Source organism: Phacochoerus africanus, chromosome 8 (genome assembly GCF_016906955.1).
Source record: "Phacochoerus africanus isolate WHEZ1 chromosome 8, ROS_Pafr_v1, whole genome shotgun sequence".
NCBI classification, from domain to species: Eukaryota; Metazoa; Chordata; class Mammalia; order Artiodactyla; family Suidae; genus Phacochoerus; species Phacochoerus africanus.
The window spans coordinates 85521569-85541473 of record NC_062551.1 but is presented as its reverse complement, the minus strand read 5'-3'; the positions used below and the strand labels follow the sequence as shown (position 1 = coordinate 85541473).

The following is a 19905-nucleotide window of genomic DNA, read 5'->3' as shown; positions in this document are numbered from 1 at the left end:
TGTGGGAAAAGAATCTGAAAGAGAATGGATGTGTGTATATGTATAACTGAATCACTTTGTTGTATAGCAGAAATTATCACCACCTTGTAAATCAACTATACTTCAATAAAATTTCAGGAAAAAAAAAGGAAAAAAGAAGTTGGGCAGTAATGGAATTCAAGCCCAGAGCTCTTTTTCACTCTCCTTGAATAATAATTTTATCAAATGCACTCAAACTCAATGCCTGGTAACTTATTTAATAGGTTATTTGGTGTATTTTCAACTCAGGAACCCCATCTTCTCTCTACACAGTACCCTATACTCTCTCCCGTCATAGCATTTACTATGCTAAACTGAAGCAATCTGTTTATGTGCTGGTCTCCACTATGAGACTGTGAGCTCTCTAAGGGTAAAGGATACGACTATAACTTATTCATCTTTGTGTTTTCACTTCTGGCATAGTGCCTGGCATGAATCTGGCACTCAATAAATGTTTGCTGAATAAATGCATAAAATGCTACATCAAATACTACCAAAAAGAGAGCATTTTTTTTCTCTTTGGGATAGTTTATTTTAACTCAGCAAATAATTTATTTTATGCAATGAAGCATTACATGTTAATATACCCTCTTATTTTGACACAGTAGATTCAAATATGCTGTCCTGCAAGTAAATATATTGGCTGCAACTGCAGCATATGGAGGTTCCTGGGCTAGGGGTCGAATCAGAGCTATAATCACCAGGCATAGGCTGGTGATTATAGCTCTGTAACATGGGATCCGAGCCATGTCTGCAACCTACACCACAGCTCATGGCAAGGCGGGATCCCTAACCCACTGAGCAAGGCCAGGGATCGAACATGCATCCTCATGAATGCTAGTCGGGTTCGTTGACCACTGAGCCATGATGGAACCTCCCATAAAGAAATATCTTAATGACAATAATTAAGATTCCTTAAATCAGGTGTAGTCTGTTTTATTCTGAAATGAGAATTGAGATATGATTTTCCCTGACTTTCCTTTCCGTCCACTGTTCTTTAGGGCTAAGTATGATGTGAAAATACAAGCAGAAGAAAAAGACATCATGGTTCTCTCTCTTAGGAACCATTCATAAAGAGTCAAATTTATTTTTGAATGACATGCCATGGAATTCGCTTCAAAATAACTTGGAAGTGGTAGAAAGGAGCACCTGGGGATATAGATGAAATAAGATTGGTCGTGGGGTGATAATTACTGAAGCTGCGTGATAAGTACGAGGGGAGTTCATTATACTATTCACTGTGCTACACATGCATTTTCTATAATAAAGAAATTTTCTTAAAAGGACAGACAACAACTAGCTGGCTAAACATTCAAAACAAGTAATTATTTGTCTGCTAGAGTTTATGTTCTATCGGGACAGGGACGAGATCTATCTAGTGGTATACTCCCAATGCCTAACACAGTGCCTATACAAAGGGTAAGCGGAGTTCCCGTCATGGCGCAGTGGTTAACGAATCCGACTAGAAACCATGAGGTTGTGGGTTCGGTCCCTGCCCTTGCTCAGTGGGTTGACGATCCGGCGTTGCCGTGAGCTGTGGTGTAGGTTGCAGATGCGGCTCGGATCCCTTGTTGCTGTGGCTCTGGCGTAGGCCGGTGGCTACAGCTCCGATTGGACCCCTAGCCTGGGAATCTCCATATGCCGCGGAAGCGGCCCAAGAAATAGCAAAAAAAAAAAAACAAAAAAAAAAAACAAAAACAAAGGGTAAGCATACAGAAAATGCGTGGTAAATGAACACAAAGGCGTTGTGTAACACAAAGGGGTTAATTATGTGTCCTCTTAAAAAGCAAAGGTGATGTAACCTTCTTCTGCCTTCTGTTTATCTGATACAATCCGGCTTCAAAGACAGTTTTCTGGAGTTTCCGTTGTGGCTCAGTGGTTAATGAATCTGACTAGTATCCATGAGGACACAGGTTCAATCCCTGGCCTTGCCCAGTGGGTTAAGGATCCGGCATTGCTGTGAGCTGTGGTGTAGGTTACAGATGAGGCTCAGACCTGAATTGCTGTGGTTGTGGTGTAGGCCAGCAGCTACAGCTCTGACTTGACCCTAGCCTGGGAACTTCCGTGTACCGTGGAATGTGGCCCTAAAAAGCAAAAAAAAAAAATTTCTGTTCTCTCTTTAGGGGGTTGACTAGAACCAAGATAACGATAACGATCAGCTTCACCTTCTAGTATCAAAGTCCTACAGAAGGCAATGAAGCACTCAGAGAATTCCATGTGGAAGTAAGGACTGGTTTTAGCTCCGGTTAGGGCAATCACAGGCCTCTAGTAAACACAAGTTCCTATTCCTCACTTTCCTCCTTCTCTACACAGGAAAGTGCCCTGGCAATGTTTTTCAACCCAAAGGCGGAGAACTAGATTCATTGTGTCTTGCTTAATAGTATCTCACCTGAGCTAAATAAAAGACTGCCTGGCACACAAAGAAGGGAATTTCAATAGCAGGCTTAAAATAGAAGCATGCATAAATAATTTATCCTTGAAAAATACTTAAGTGAGAACAATACCTGAAAAACGTGTGATGCTCTACACAGACTTTCCATAATTTCTTAGCTGCTCGGTAACTGGGAAGTTTGAATCCGATGGTACTTTCATACTGTTCTTGCTATAAATACAAAAATAAACATGGAACATAAAGTATTATTCAACCATAGTGATATAGGACCAGAAGAAATATGGTGCTATAGAAGAGGTCACTATGAATAAAAAGAAGTTACTAGTTCAAGGACAAAAGAAATGTACTTGCTAAGAGTGACTTTCTTCCACAGCAAGGAAGCCAGGGAACGCATCTTAAATTATTTATGCATCTTATCTTGTTGAGAAACACACACACATACACGTATACACCATGCATTTTTTTTCTTTTTTTTTAGGGCTGCACCTGCTATGCTGCTGGCCTACACCACAGCCACAGCAACGTGGGATCTGAGCTGCATCTATGACCTACACCACAGCTCATGGCAACGCCAGATCCTTAATCCACTGAGTGAGGCCAGAGAGAAAACCTGTATCCTCATGGTTCCTAGTCGGGTTTGTTAACCACTGAGACATAATTAAGTCATGTTTTAATTGTCCAAACATTGCTCTTCCTTAGTCACTACCTGCATTTAGAATACTAGACTATTCAATCCAATAATCAGGGGATAGGCTACTGGATGATTCCTCCAATCAAAACAAATATGATTCTGGAGTTCCTGTCATGGAGCATTGGTTAACAAATCCGACTAGGAACCACGAGGTTTTGGGTTCGATCCCTGCCCTTGCTCAGTGGGTTAAAGATCCGGCGCTGCCGTGACCTGTGGTGTGGGTTACAGACTCGGCTCAGATCCCGCGTTGCTGTGGCTCTGGCGTAGGCCAGTGGCTACAGCTCCAATTCGACCCCTAGCCTGGGAACCTCCATATGCCTCGGGAGCGGCCCTAGAAAAGGCAAAAAGACAAACAAACAAACAAACAAAAACCCCAATATGATTCTTCAATTAATAGGAACTAAAGATTGTGGGTCAAATCAGATTCTTGAATTAATAAATGTCTTTTTATTCTTTGATCAATCATTAGTTTACTTAGATCCTACTTTGACTGAAGCAAACCGTATCCTGCCAGGGCTACTAGAAACAGTGCCCTGCTGGTCTCGTGCCTCTTTGTTTCTGCCTTAAGTACACTTCATAAGATGGAAAACAAACTGACACTTACATCTAGTGCCTATTATTGCCAATAACACTATGATTAGATGGTATCATCTAAATTTTTACACATGAAGAACCTGAGATCAGAGAAGTTTCTTGCTCCATCTCACAGCTATTAAGTGGCAGAACCAGAATTTCACGGTTTCCACTACACCAGGCTACTTCTTTTTTTTTTTTTTTGTCTTTTTTGCTATTTCTTTGGGCCGCTCCCGCGGCATATGGAGGTTCCCAGGCTAGGGGTCCAATCGGAGCTACAGCCACCGGCCTACTCCAGAGACACAGCAACAAGGGATCCGAGCCGCGTCTGCAACCTACACCACAGCTCACGGCAACACCGGATCGTTAACCCACTGAGCAAGGGCAGGGACCGAACCCACAACCTCATGGTTTCTAGTCGGATTCGTTAACCACTGCGCCACGACGGGAACTCCCCACCATGCTACTTCTAAACCATCCATTATAATCATAAGATTACTCTTCTCAAAACTCTACTTTTGTTCATTATTGCTTTCTTAAGTAAGAAATTTGCATTTTTGGAGTTCCAATTGTGGCTTAGTGGGTTAAGAACCCAAAATAGTGTCCATGAGGAGTTCCCGTTGTGATGCAGTGGTTAATGAATCCAACTAGGAACCATGAGGTTGTGGTTTCGATCCCTGCCCTTGCTTAGTGGGTTAAGGATCCGGTGTTGCCATAAGCTGTGGTATGGGTCGCAGACACGGCTCAGATCCCGAGTTGCTATGGCTCTGGCGTAGGCCAGTGGCTACAGCTCCGATTCGACCCCTAGCCTGGGAACCTCCACATGCCGTGGGAGCGCCCCAAGAAATGGCAAAAAAGACAAAAAAAAAAGAAATAGTTTCCATGAGGATATGGGATCAATACCTGACCTTGCTCAGTGGGTTAAGAATCCGGCGTTGCCACAAGCTGTGGCATAGGTCCCAGAGGCAGCTCAGATCCTGCGTTGCTGTGGTTGTGGTGCAGGCCGGCAGCTGCAGCTCCAATTCAACCTCAGCCTGAGAACTTCCATATGCTGCAGGTGGGAGCCTAAAAAGAAAAAAAGGAGAAAAAGAAAGAAGAAATTTGCATTTTTAGTATATATTATATAGTTAACATTTGAAAAAACGTTAATAAAATTCCCATTATCATACACACGGACACACACACACACTTTTTTTTCCCTGCCTTTCCCCATAAAAATGTAAGATTGTTGAGGGATGGATTCTTACTCACTGTTCCTAGCCCCTAGAATAGTGTCTGACAGAAAGAAAGCCATCAATGAATGTTTGTTGACTGAATGACCCTTGAATTTGAAACTCTTTTGACTTTGCTAGGCACAGGTAAATAATTATGGTTCTAAATAAATGCTTGTGTTAATCCTTATCCAAAATTTTAAGGCTGCACATTCAGTATTTCCATGCTCAAATAATGAGCCATTTTTCACCAGCAGATGGTGATATATACCCAAAAAAGCCACTTTAGTATGCTTTCCTGTTCAGATCTTTTACAACAGTCATCTCATTTGATCTTCAAATCAACCTTGACAGAGGAAGTATTCCCCTTGAAAGATAAGGAACACCTTAGATTTGTCCAGGGTCTTTTACTTAGTAGGTGGGCAGAGTAGGCACTAGAACTTCTTCTTCTTTTTTTTTTTTTGGTCTCTTTTTGTCTTTTTAGGGCCACACCTGTGCATATGGAAGTTCCCAGGCTAGGGGTCAAATCGGAGCTGTAGCCACTGGCCTACGCCACAGCCACGGCAATGCAGGATCCAAGCCACGTCTGCAACCTACACCACAGCTCACAGCAACTCTGGATCCTTAACCCACTGAGCAAGGCCAGGGATCGAACCCACGTCCTCATGGATGCTAGTCGGGTTCGCTAACCACCGAGCCATGACGGGAACTCCTAGAACTTTTTTTTTTTTTTTTTTTTAATTTAATTCCAACTTGAACAATTTTATGCTATACTATGATGGCTCTCTCTCCTTTTTTTTAATTTATTTTTTGGCTGTGGTGTGCAGCAGCTTGATGTGTGATCTCAGTTACCAGACCAGGGATTGAACCTAGACAGCAGTGTTGAAAGGGCAGACTCCTAATCACTAGGCCACCAGGGAACTCCCAATGGCTCTTTTAAATAAAAGTTAAATTTGGCTAGCATTAGAATATCCTGAAAGTTGACTATTAACTAGTAATCGAGTTATCTGGTACAAAGTTGAATATCCATTCTATTAAAAATCTAGAACTGGGGGAATTTCCACATGCCATGGGCAAAATCTTTTTTAATCAAAAAAATAAAAATCTGGAACCTGAACCTAGAACACATTCCAGGAACTACTAGAACCTACCTATACAAATAAAGTTTAATTATAGAAGGTAAGGGATTGGTGGTGCAAAACATAAGTAATTTAACCCCACAATTTAAAAATCTTATGCTATTTAATTGAAAACTATTTTTCATCAATATTTTACCCAGAGTAAATAAGGAATAAGTTTATTAATCCAAATTTCACTTTTGGCCATGGTATACTTACTTACATGAAGAGAACTGTCCAGAAAACCAATAGTAAGGAAGAGAAAAGGCATCACAGGACTGATTAATTTAGGAAACAATATCAGCACCTAAATAGTTGGTTACAGAGAGGTCTCACAGATGACATAACAAGGAAAACAGGAATTAAGAGACATGTTAGACATGGTTTGTGTTCGATTTAGGAGCAAAGAAACATGAATTTTGTACCTCTCCAGGCCGAATCTTGATGAAAAAGCTGCTACGTTTGTAAGAAATTTTTAGTACTTTGGGCCAAGGAAAACGGTTAATTCTCAGCTTATTTCTGTAAATCTGAAGGCCGCTAGAGCAGACACCTAGGATGATATCAACTCCTTCCAAGTCCTGAAAAAGAAGAGGATTAGCATTTCAATCTGGAGTAAAGTCAGCTCTTATTAGACAATCTGAAGATATCAACAGCCGAAAACAGTTACAAAGCATAGAATGAAAAATAAAGTTTACCCTAATAACCATAACCCATAGGACTATTTGGTCTATGTAAAAATATCATTAAACCACATTTTAAAAAAATCAATGTTAAGAGTTCTTGTTGTGGCTCAGCAGAAACAAATCTGACTAGAATCCTTGGGGATGCAGGTTCGATCCCTGGCCTCACTCAGTGGGTTAAGAATCGGGCATTGCCTTGAGCTGTGGTGTAGGTTGCAGACATGGCTCAGATCCTGCATTGCTGTAGCTGTGGCGGAGGCCAGCGGCTATAGCTACAATCAGACCCCTAGCCTGGGAACCTCCATGTACCTCAGGTGCGGCCCTAAAAAGATAAAAACAAACAAATAGATAAATATTAAAAAATTTAAAAATCAATGTTTTTACCTACCACAACTATCTTTAAAATGTCCAAATCAGACTCAGTAATTCTATTTCTATAATCTATTCCAAGGAAACAATTCAAATCACAGAAAAAGCTTTATACATGATAGTGTTCAGAATTTTTAAGTGAAAATCTGGATATAAGCCAAGTATCCAAGCATTAGAGTTAAATTATTGTCCTTCCAAATAGTGAAATCTAATGGGGCCATTCAAGTAGTTACATAGAATTTGTGCGATAAATGGTAAAATAATTATATTGTGATGTTAAGTGAAATAAAGCAGGATAAAACTGCATATATAATTTGATCCCAATAATATAAAAAATATGCATGGAAGAAAGATTAACACACCAAAATGTTAATAAGGGCATTCTTTAGGGGGTACAATTATGAGCAATTTTTCATTTTCATTTTCTATACTATCCAATAGTAACCAGTAATAATTTGATCATTTCCAGGATTATCCTGTTTTCTAGGCACATATAATTATGTGTGGCTAATGTATACATATATACATGTAAATACATTATTAATATATATGCTTCACCTTTATAATCAGTAAAACAACTAGAAAACTTAAAATTCAGTCCTTGAGGAACTATATCTAAATCAGTTCTGTATCACCCCAAATACTGTTATTGACAACATGCCCAATAAGCATTTTTACTGAGTTTGCTGTCTGCCCACATTATTTATCATAATTTATGAAGGCAAATATGAGTAAATTCTTTGCTATGGATTTATGAAAATCTTGATTCACATAGGTTGATAAATTAGGAAATTTCAAGATACTGTAGTAACAACATACACTAGGCTTAAACCTTCCACGATTACTATCAATTATTTCATTCATTATTAGTGGCTGAGGGAACATCTGCTTTGCTTTTGCCCAAGAAACATGGACCTGCACACATCTTACCCACTGAAGGAATCGACTGCTTATTAAGGAGTAATTTAGCCACCCCTCAAAGCCACTGTGAAATGTCACTGAGCTTGCACCTCATCTATCTTCCCAGCACTCCTCTCATGAAACTGAGCCTCTGCAGCCTCCAAAAAGACTTTCCTTAATACTTCAAAAAGAGACACTAATTTACTTTTACCATGTCTGTCTGTATATGAAAATCCTAGCGTAAGCATTCACGGTCTCATTTTGGTCTCATAGTTCTGAAAAATCTTTCAATATCATAATCAGCAAATAATTACTATGGTAGCTGCATGTCCTATACACACATGTTTAAGTCGCACCCCAGGACTTCCTGGAGGCCAGGGCTTAGGGCTACCAAACATACATGCACAACTAAAATTCTTGTTTTTCTATGATAAAATGGTCTTCCCTCCAAAAATCAAAGTACAAGAGCTGACTCTATTCCTTATAAATTCAGTATGAGAGAACTCAGATTTTTATAATTACTGATATTTAGTAAGTCATAAATACTATCCTCAGGCCAAAAAGGAACAGTAAGATACAATAAAGCCATATTTACATGCCTCTTCATTGAAGAAAAGATTTTTAAACTAAATATACATTAGTCATCCACAATTGTAAATAAACTTCACCTGAGTTAATCTCTACAGATGACTCTTTAGATAAGTAATCGACACCCAGAGTTATATGTTTCTAGACTACTCCTTTTCCCAAAATAAATATAGAGAAACTTATTAGTGCCTACAAGTGTCAGGTACAAGCACAATAAAAAGAAGAAACTATATTTAGCTTCAATTCTATGACTACATAACAATTTCTCAGAAGATGCCTGATTAAGTTTTTGTTTTCGTTTTTTTTTTCTTTCTTGGCCATCCTGTGGCATATAGAGTTCCGGGGCCAGGGATCAAATCAGAGACGCAGTTGCAATCTATGCCACAACTGTGGCAATACGGGATCCTTAACCCACTGTGCCGGGCCAAGGACTGGGCTTGTATCCCAGTGCTACAGACACGCTGCTGATCCTGTTGCACCACAGCATGAACTCCCCCACTTAAGTTCTTAATGTCTGTGGCTACAAATACATTTCTTTCTTAACTATATGTTTTGGAGAAACAATTTGTTTTACAACATTTAGGGGAGAAATATGCTGACTTCTCATGCATTCCTGATGACTACTGAATTGACACCAGCCTCCAGCAGAAAGTGAGAAGTAAAACCTAACAATTTCAGTTCTGGAAATAGATCTGATCTGATCTTCCTGACATCTACTTTAGAGAATCACAGAAGTTACTGTACCCAGCCCAAAACAATCCAGAGCAATATCTTAAGAAAACTCACTAACATGCAACGAAATTTTATTAGTGTTAATAGGATCTAAACAAGGAAGAAACTTATCAGATATTCAGGTTGGGAGAAGCCTGAAAGGTCATTTCCATTGAATCACTCACCAAATGTTTGAATGTCCTTTTCTAGATTCCCAGTAAGTGATTATTCTGCCTAACTTGGAATATGTCCAGTGAGAGAGAACTCAGTACCTGCTGAAGCAGCCCAGCCCATCCTTGAATTGCTCTGTTAGTCCAACCTTGCTAAATAGTATTCCCCTGAAGTTTCCATTTTACCAGCTCTAGTTTTATATCTTAGAGCTGTAGTGAAATATCTACTTCACACATCAGTCTTTTAAATCCATCAAGACTGATGCTATGTCTTCTTTAAACTCTCCCTTCTGTGGGTTAAGTATCCCTATTCCTTTGCCTGTTCCTCATCGGATATGATTTTGATTCATCTTCTCGTGCATCCTAGTTAAATGTCTCTAAACAAACTCGGATAACCCCTTCAGCCCTTTCCTTAAAAACTCCTCAAACTCCTCAGTCATTTCGGTAGCTGAAGAAGAGAGAAGTCAAGCGACATCCCTAAGTATTCATTCTTAAGTTGTTTCAGGTAGAACTAGGATGAACGCTCAGGTTTCCTATTGTCCAATAAGCCACTTTGGTTCCGTCCATGTGCAGTTAGAATCACCTGGAGAGCTCATTAAAACAGATCGCTGGGCTCCCACTCACAGAGTTTCTGATTCAGTTAAGTCTGGGATGGGACCTGAGATGTGCATTTCTAGATGGTTCGGGTTCGGAGACCACATTTTGAGAACCACTCCCTTAAGTCAATGATTCTCAGATTTAAGCATGAAGGAGAATCATTTGGGATATTCATTATATCTAGAGATTTGGCCTTTCCTCCAAAGTAGTTCAGTAAATCTGGAGGGAGCTCAGGAATCTGCATATTTAATAAACACCTCAGGTGATTCTGATGTAGGTGACACTGGCTGTGAAATACGCCTGTCACTCTATTTTCAAATGTATCTGCATTTTAGGAAACTGCCATTTCTTTTGCTCTCAGTATACCTATATCTTTTGATCCTTATAGTTGCTTAGGTGTGAAATTTCATTCTGATGGTAGAACTGCAAAAGGGCAATTCAATTTATATACATAATACATTTGACTGATTTGATGGATAAATTTAAAATTCTTTTTTTTTTTTCTTTTTTCTTTTTGGGGCCGCATCCATGGCATATGGAGGTTCCCAGGCTAGGGGTTGAATCGGAGCTACAGCTGCTAGCCTAGGCCACAGCTACAGCAATGCCAGATCCTTAACCCACTGAGCGAGACCAGGGATCTAACCCACAACCTCATGGTTCCTAGTCGGATTCGTTTCCACTGCTCCATAACAGGAACTCCAAAATTCCAACAAGAATTACTACCTCCTCTGAATGTTTTATAAAACCCCAAAAAAAGGTTGGTAAGAAGTATTATGTGACTTAGGTGTGATACATGCATATTAATAAAGGCCAAAGTTACCATACCTTTGCTTTATGAAGGTCAACACCATACATAGACAATTTTTTGGCATTCTCAAGAAATTCCAGGTCAGCCTGAGCTGGAGTCATGGATCTTTGAAAGAAAATAAATAAAAAACTCTTTCAGCATCACAGTGTCAACATTTATAATAATAACATTTATATATTAGTTGTATTTTTTTATAAATAGATATATATGCCAATATGTATGTAGATATATTTCATTACCCTAAAAATAGAATATTCTGAATATATATATATATATATATATAGGCTGCAATATATATGCGGTGGGTGCAGCCTATATATATATATATTGGCTGCACCCACCGCATATGGAAATTCCCAGGCCAGGGACTGAATCTAAGCCACAGCTGTGGCAACGCTGGATCATTAACCCACTGCACTACAGTGGGAACTCCAGAATATTATGTAGGGAAAAGGACTCTTATCACTACCTGAGTCTAAATAATTGACATATGCCTTAGAAAAAGAGATCTTAAAGAACTAAAAAGTCACTGAAAAGCTATCAGAAAAAAAAAGTTTTCAAAAAATCCTACTAAATAAACATCTTTAAAGCTGCCTCATCCACCACCAGTTCTGCCCCTCCCTTTCCTCAGCCTTCTCCAACACAAATAAACTCCTCCCCCTAATTTATCCTGCCAAGGAGGTGACCAAATTAAATCCTCTGAGGGCATGGTACAATTTATAATATCCTCTTAGCTGCCTTTTTCTCTCCATACCCCTGCATTGAGTTATTATGGAAATTAAACAGGAGGGCAGCTGAAGTTGCTTAACTGAGGCTCTTAATGGGGGCAGGCTTGATGAAAAGAACATTTCTGGTAACAGATGGTGTCCTGCCCACTGATCTAAACAAAATAAATTAGTTAATAGAAGCACATAGATAATGGGCTGCTTTCTCTGTTATTAAGATGTCTTCATCACTAGGCATATAATGAATTAAATTTGTTTGAAAACAATCAGCCTCACTGTCTAAACACTCACTGTGACAGTCTTCCCTTTTCATTTATAACTTTCTTCTCTTTTGAAAAGTGCTCAGGAGCTGTTATGTTGAGCTTTGAAGAAAAAGATAGTACTCTCAGCACTGCACAATTCAGACCAATCAAATAGGACTTCTTAGTAACAATAATGCAGTCATACCCCCAAAGAAAAATCTCTAAATGCCTGTTTCCCATAGGACTGCCTGCCTCAAGCTATAAAAAAGCAGCAGCTTTCATTTAACAAGATAAAGTCTCTATCAAACCCATCTGTCCTTATCCTCATTAAGAAGAACAAAGAGGAGTTCCTGCTGTGGCGCAGTGAGTTAAGAATCAGACTGTAGGAGTTCCCTTGGCGGCTCAGCGGTTAATAAACCCAACTAGGATCCATGAGGATGTAGGTTCAATCCCTGGCCTTGCTCAGTGGGTTAATGATCTGGCATTGCCGTGAGCTGTTGTGTAGGTCGCAGATGAGTCTCGGATCTGGCATTGCTGTGGCTGTGGCATAGGCTGGCAGCTGTAGCTCTGATTCAACCCCTAGGCTGGGAACTTCCATATGCTGCATGTGCAGCCCTAAAAAGCAAAAAAAAAAAAAAAAAAAAAAAAGAATCTGACTGCAGTGGCTCAGTTCACTGTGGAGGTATTGAGGTAAGATTCCTAGCCTGGTGCAGAGGGTTAAAGGATTTAGCGTTGCTGGAGCTATGTGGCATAGGTGAGGGAACTTCCATAGGCACTGGGTGTGGTTATTTAAAAAAAAAACCAAACAAACCAATAACATCCCCCTGCCCCCCCCCCCCGCCGCCTTAAAGACAATCTCAGGAAAGAAACTGTAGATTTGTTGACTCAGTCTCCCTGAATAAACGTTTCACAAGCACTAAACCATCACGCCTGGATGCTATTTATTAATAACTGAAATTGAACACAAAAAAAGGAGAATGGGAAAATAAACACATATGCAAGTCCGTAAATTCAAGTCATCTTTAAATGTTTTAAATGTATATTAAAAACACCTCAGGAGTTCTACAAATTTTTTTCTCATATAAACTATATATTTTTCTAGTTAGGTTATTCCCAGTCATTTTATGGTTTTCGGTTTTTGCTGTTGTTAGTATTATTGATGGCTTGAATTTTAGGATTTGAAGCTGGTACGGATCTTGAAGATTATGGAGTCCAACACTTTCATTTTGCTGATGAAGAAACAGGCCTGGAGGGATCACATGGTCATGGGGAAGTTATGATTCTTAGTTTAAGGCAGCAAGCTTTAGCCAGGACCCACGTCACATCACTGGACCAGGAATCCTGGCTCCTGAACTTGAGTGGTGACCTCAGTCTCCTAACTATAAAGTAAGAGCCGTAATTATACCTACTTCCTGAGACTAGTTTTGTCTTTGCTAAATGAATGTGAATAGTAGGATAAAATGAGATAATGGTTGTAACACTGCTTTGTAAAATATGTTTATTATTATTGTGCCCTTAGGTTTCTTTCTTTTGTCGTTTTTTGCCTTTTCTAGGGCTGCTCCCTCGGGATATGGAGGTTCCCAGACTAAGGGTCTAATTGGAGCTATAGCCTCTGGCCTACACCAGAGCCACAGTGTCATGGGATCCGAACCAAGTTTGCAGCCTACACCACAGCTCATGGCAATGCCGGATCCTTAACCCACTGAGCAAACCCAGGGATTGAACCCTCAACCTCATTGTTCCTAGTCGGATTCATTAACGGCTGAGCCACGACGGGAACTCCTGTACTCTTAGGTTTCTGATGCTACATCATACGCAGCTCATAAAAAAGAAATTATTTTTTTATTTTAATTTTTTTTTGCCTTTTCTAGGCCTGCATCCGTGGCATATGGAGGTTCCCAGGCTAGGGGTCTAATTGGAGCTGTAGCAGCTGGCCTATGCCAGAGCCACAGCAATGCGGGATCCGAGCCACATCTGCGACCTACACCACAGCTCACAGCAACGCCAGATCCTTAACCCACGGAGCGAGGCCAGGGATCGAACTCACAACCTCATGGTTCCTAGTCAGATTGGTTAACCACTGAGCCACGACAGGAGCTCCAAAGAGAAATTACTTTTGGCGGCACTCATGGCATGTGGTGGTTCCCCAGTCGGGGATCAGACCTAAGCCACAGCAGCAACCCAAGCTGCTACAATGACAATGCTGGATTTTTAACCTGCTGCACCACAAGTGTACTCCAAGAGAAATAATTTTTTTTTTTTTTTTTAAGCAAGTGGCCGCACCTGCGGCATATGGAAGTTCCCAGGCTAGGGATCGAGCCACAGCCACTGTAGAAGCAACGCCGAGTAGTTATGTTGTGAGCCACACGGGAAGTCCCAACAGAAATAATTTTAACTTGCGGATTTGAAGAAAAGTTTCAAAACATTAAAGGAAGCAATCATGATGAAATCTTCCCCATACTCCTCCAACTCTAAGGGACATTAATGGGGTCAATCAATTTGGATACAGATTTAAATTTCAAACTATGTAGTTAAATGCTTTCCTAATAAGTAAGCATGCTTTAAAATTATATTAGGGGAGGAGTTCCCATCGTGGCTCAGTGGTTAACGAATCTGACTAGGAACCATGAGGTTGCGGGTTCGATCCCTGCCCTTGCTCAGTGGGTTAAGGATCCGGCGTTGCCGTTAGCTGTGGTGTAGGTTGCAGATGAGATGCAGCTCGGATCCCGTGTTGCTGTGGCTCTGGCGTAGGCTGGCACCTGTAGCTCCGATTAGACCCCTAGCCTGGGAACCTCCATATGCCACAGGAAGCAGCCCTAGAAAAGGCAAAGAGACCAAATAAATAAATAAATAAAATTATATTAGGGGAAGGTTGTAAGAAGAGATCTTTAAAACTGTGACTTTCCTTGTTAGTAGAAAATAATACTTATATCTGAAGTTTGGCTGATACTTTCCATTTAACATTTTTTATACAATCAAATTTTTCGAAATGCACTTAAAAGTTACCTACAATACTTATAGTTTTTTCCTAATCCACATGAGAGTAAACTGTCAACTTGATGACCATAACTCTGGTGTGTTAATTCCTACAAACAAGGACATTCCCCTACAGAACCTCAATACAACTGTGAAAATAAGGACATAAATAGTAATGCATTACTGCCATCTAATTCTCAGCCCAAGTTTACCCAGTTGTTTCCAAAATGTTCTGTATGGCAGAAGAATCCAGTTTAGCCTCATGAAGTTTCATTTACTTCATGTCTCCTTAGTCACCTTCAGTCTGGAACAGTTCCTTAACCTTTCTTTGACTTTCATGATCTTGAACTTTTGAAGATTACATGCCAGTTATTCTATAGATTGCCCCTCAATCTGGACCTGATGTTTCTCCGTAAGTTGACTCCATAAGTTACGTATCTTTCACAGGAATGTCACAGAAGCGACCCTGTGTTCTCACTGCATCCTATCAGATGGAATGTGATCTCAATTTTCTCTTCATGGCGATGTTCATTTTGATCACTGATGTCCGCCAGGCTTTTCTTCTGTGAATTCCTCTCTACTTCTTTGTAATTAATATTCTGTGGGAATGTATTCTGAAACCTTTTGAATATCCTATTCCTTGTCAAACTTTTATTTACTCATTTATATCGGTATAGACTCAAGGATTATGATTTTCTTTAATACAATATAACCTATTATTTTCTTTATTTATTTTAGTGCTGAAGGTGTCTCAGATTTGATTAGTGGGAACCTTTCCAAGATGGATTCTGTGTCCCTCTGACCATTTCCCATCATTTTTTGAGTACCTCCTTCTGACACAATGCAGAGTTAGAGTATGTATGTGCACACATGTATGTACCTATTTACATCCCTATCTATCTACCTATCTACCTCCATCTATCAATCAATTGATCGGTTGGTTGGAACAGTGAGTTTACATTGAAACCTCCAGTTTGAATGCAAAACCACAAGTTCATTTTTGTTTCTCACTGTAATCTCTATCTCCTTTTACTGATGGTCAGAAACCTGGTTTCCATTATCCTTAATACACTGACTAACCTGATCAACCCCCTGTGGATAATCAATCTCTCCTGGCTGCCACTGACTCCTCCCCCATGTGGATGCCCTCCTCTCTGGCTTAGATTCCAAATTCCCCATATTGGGCTGCTTCCCACACTTGTCCTCCTTACCTCACTCAGTTCTGACTCCCAGTGTTAGGCTACCCGTTGCAAGACATCTTCGCCTTGCTCAGGCTTCAACACCTGTATCAGGTGCCACCCCATATGGATGCCTTACTCTCCCTCTGCTCTGTCTCTGATAACCACAATCACGTGCCCACGCATGACTCCCCTTGAAACTATTTAGTTCTGACTTCTCTTGTCAGGCTGGCCTCCCACCCTGAACACTCTCCCCACCCTGCTTAGGCCCCAAAATCCCTAGCCAGACAGCCCCTCAGCATGGATGACTATCTTCCTCTACCCCAGCTAATGGCTTGAGAATGCAGTTCTTTCAGGAAGCTTTTATGGATCATAAAAATTATACATTCATTGTATTAGATTTGGAAAATATCTTTTGAACATAAAAAAAAGAAGAAAATCTCGTATAATCACACCAAACCGCAGATACCTATGCACATAAATACAAACATATTTTACAAATTTAAACTGCAAATTAAACTCAAATTATTTTCAACTTAACATTTTAAAGGTCATGATTTTTCTAAGACTTTTTTTTTTTTTTTGCTTTTTTAGGACTGCACCTACGATATATGGAAGTTCCCAGGTTAGGGGTCGAATCACAGCTATAACCACTGGCCTACACCACACTACAGCAATGCAGGATCCAAGCCTTGTCTGCAACCTACACCACAGCTCATGGCAACACGGGATCCTTAACCCACTGAGAGAGGCCAGGGATAGAACCCGCATCCTCATGGATACTAGTCGGATTCGTTTCCTCTGTGCTACAATGGGAACACCTTTAAGACTCTTGAAAGTAGTAATAAATTGGTAGCAACAAATTGTCTTGAATTTAATCAGCACCATTTACTACTTGAAATTACTGCAGCTTACAAAAGTACTTAACCAGGGAGTTCTGGCACTGCTTAAGTTTTGCGCATTAAAAAGAGAGGTTCTAGGGAGTTCCCGTTGTGGTGCACTGGTTAACGAATCCGACTGGGAACCACGAGGTTGCGGGTTCGATCCCTGCCCTTGCTCAGTGGGTTAAGGATCCAACATTGCCATGAGCTGTGGTGTAGGTCGCAGACATGGCTCAGATCCCGTGTTGCTGTGGCTCTGGCATAGGCCGGTGGCTACAGCTCTGATTGGACCCCTAGCCTGGGAACTTCCATATGCCACAGGAAGCGGCCCTAGAAAAGGCAAAAAGACAAAAAAAAAAGAGAGAGAGAGAGAGAGAGAGAGAGAGGTTCTAACAATTTCCCTGTATTTATTTGGAGCAAGTGGGGTCAGGATACCCAGCCATTCAGTGAGTTGTGACAGCCTTTTAATAATGATTGTTGCATCTCCTAATTAAGGACAGTGGCTTCAAATAATTAAGTGGGAGACAACTGACAACTTTACATATCTTCCCAGTCCCCATGAATAGAAGACAATTAATTTTAAAGCTTGACTTGCTAGTGTAAATTTAGTGTTAATTATAGCTTCACAGTGTCTGTCAAGGCAATCGGCCAGTACTAAGGATTCCATGTACATAGTCTGTCTTCTATTTATCTAAGGAACAGGGTGGAATTTGCCTGTACTTTTCAATGCATAGTACATGCTCTTGCCTAAGCAGAAGTTTCTTTGGATTGGTTAAAATGCCACGTTGTTGGGCATAATTAAAATTTCCATTTGGCTATTGGTGAGGATTGCCACTCTTTCCAGAAAGGAGCAAATAAATTCTAAGATGACAAATCTCTAAATTTTCTAGTCATAGAGATCCATGATTGCTCATTTTTTGGGGGGCGGAGGCATGCCCATGGCATGTGGAAGTTCCCAGGCCAGGGATTAAACTCACATCAAAGCGGCAACCCAAGCTGCTGGAGTAACAATGCAGCTGCAGCTCTGATTTGACCCCTAACCTGGGAACCTCCATATGTCACAGGCGCAGCCACTTAAAAAAAAAAAAAAAAAAAAAGCTGGCCTAATTCAAAGGGTGGGTATGAAGATTACATATGTTATTGTACATAAAATGCTTAGCATAGTGTCTGGCACATAATAACAGATACATAATAATTAGCTGCTTATAATGATGATTATGATGATTATGTAACAATGCTATAAAAACAAACTAAGCACTGCATGATATTTGGGCTATATAGTCTTCCCAAACCTGAGATTCTATTATGATCGAATAACCATTAAAAGAATCATCAGGAGTTCCCATCATGGTGCAGTGGTTAACGAATCCGACTAGGAACCATGAGGTTGCGGGTTCGGTCCCTGCCCTTGCTCAGTGGGTTAACGATCCCGCGTTGCCGTGAGCTGTGGTGTAGGTTGTAGATGCAGCTCGGATCCTGCATTGCTGTGGCTCTGGCGTAGGCTGGTGGCTACAGCTCCGATTCGACCCCTAGCCTGGGAACCTCCCATATGCCACGGGAGCGGCCCAAGAAAAGGCAAAAAGACAAAAAAAAGAATCATCAGAGACAGAAGCAAGACAGCAATCATATTCTGACTCCATTATTTTCTGCTCTTTGGTTCCACAGCAGTAGTAAAATATTTTCTTTTAGCATTTTATTGATTGCTCAAAGGTTATACTACTATTAATAAAAATTATTAGAAAAAAAGTATATTTCCCTACAATCCTGATATTCTACCAAATCAAATCAAATTACTTTAGTTGATTGTTTCTACTACTTGTGTATATTTATATATGTGTGTTTGACTATACATTTTACATCTAGATATAAATTTCTAGAGTCATAATTAGAATACAAATGAGTGTATTAAAAACATATTTAAGAATAATACAGGAGTTCCCGTCGTGGCGCAGTGGTTAACGAATCCGACTAGGAACCATGAGGTTGCGGGTTCGGTCCCTGCCCTTGCTCAGTGGGTTAACGATCCGGCGTTGCCTTGAGCTGTGGTGTAGGTTGCAGACGCAGCTCGGATCCCGCATTGCTGTGGCTCTGGCGTAGGCCAGTGGCTACAGCTCCGATTCAACCCCTAGCCTGGGAACCTCCATATGCCGCGGGAGCGGCCCGAGAAATAGCAGCAACAACAACAACAACAAAAAAGACAAAAAAGACAAAAAAAAAGAATAATACAACATCCTTAAATTACAACTATCCACTAGGTGAAAGTGGTATAGCAGTTGTACTAGATATCAGAGCATTGGCATGTATATGCCCAAATTTGAAGCATTCTTTGTAGAAAAAGTGTGACTTTGTAAAAATAAGGTGCTTGTTATAAAACTATTGAGGGAGTTCCCTGCTGGCCTAGCAGTTAAGGATCCAGCGTTGTCACTGCTGTGGTGTGTTTGACCCCTGGCCTGGGAACTTGGCATGCCACCGGCACAGACAAAAAGAAAGACTTATGTAGGTTGTAGACTTGTAAGCCCTTATTATGGTTCTTAAGACTGAGGCACTGGAACCTACAGGGGGAATAAAGCAGCCAGAATTGGGGTACCTTAAAATTAATACTCTTATTTGAAGCAACTCAATCCATGCAGTCCTATTGGAACCACTCTAAAGAAAATATGATGGCTCAACAGCTAGATAAGATACTTGTCACCACCATGGAAAGCCCACTAAGACCACTCTGGATTTCTTAGCAGTGTGACCTTCTGGGGCATGCTAGCCTCATTCTAATATAACAGAGTACTAACTCAAGGCCAAGACATTTTCCTTCATATGCTAAGGCAGCTCATAAACTATAGCTATAGCAAGTCACTCAAACAATAACGGGATGTAAGAAGAAACGCGAATTATTCTGGGACTTCAATATTAGCTAACATTTATTGAATTTCTACTATGCATAAGACATTGTATAAAGTTTTTATACACATTATCTTTTCTAATCCTATCAGTCACTTTATTTCCTCTGAGGTAATGATCTCTATCAGACATATAGGGAACCTGAGGCTCAAAGAGATTAAGGGAATTACCCAAGGTCACAA

At 40.4% G+C, this 19905-nt stretch overlaps 1 protein-coding gene across 16 annotated transcripts in view; it reads right to left on the bottom strand.

Annotated features, from left to right (window-relative positions):
• EPB41 (erythrocyte membrane protein band 4.1) overlaps window positions 1–19905 on the bottom strand; it is a 168611-nt gene that overhangs the window by 66490 nt on the left and 82216 nt on the right. For all 16 annotated transcript variants that reach the window (XM_047792916.1, XM_047792919.1, XM_047792921.1 and 13 more), the window contains 3 exons: window positions 10844–10931; window positions 6429–6581; window positions 2523–2620 (listed from right to left, as the gene is read on the bottom strand). In XM_047792916.1, coding sequence (XP_047648872.1) covers window positions 2523–2620; window positions 6429–6581; window positions 10844–10931 — 339 coding nt within the window. The remainder of the gene's footprint in view (window positions 1–2522; window positions 2621–6428; window positions 6582–10843; window positions 10932–19905) is intronic.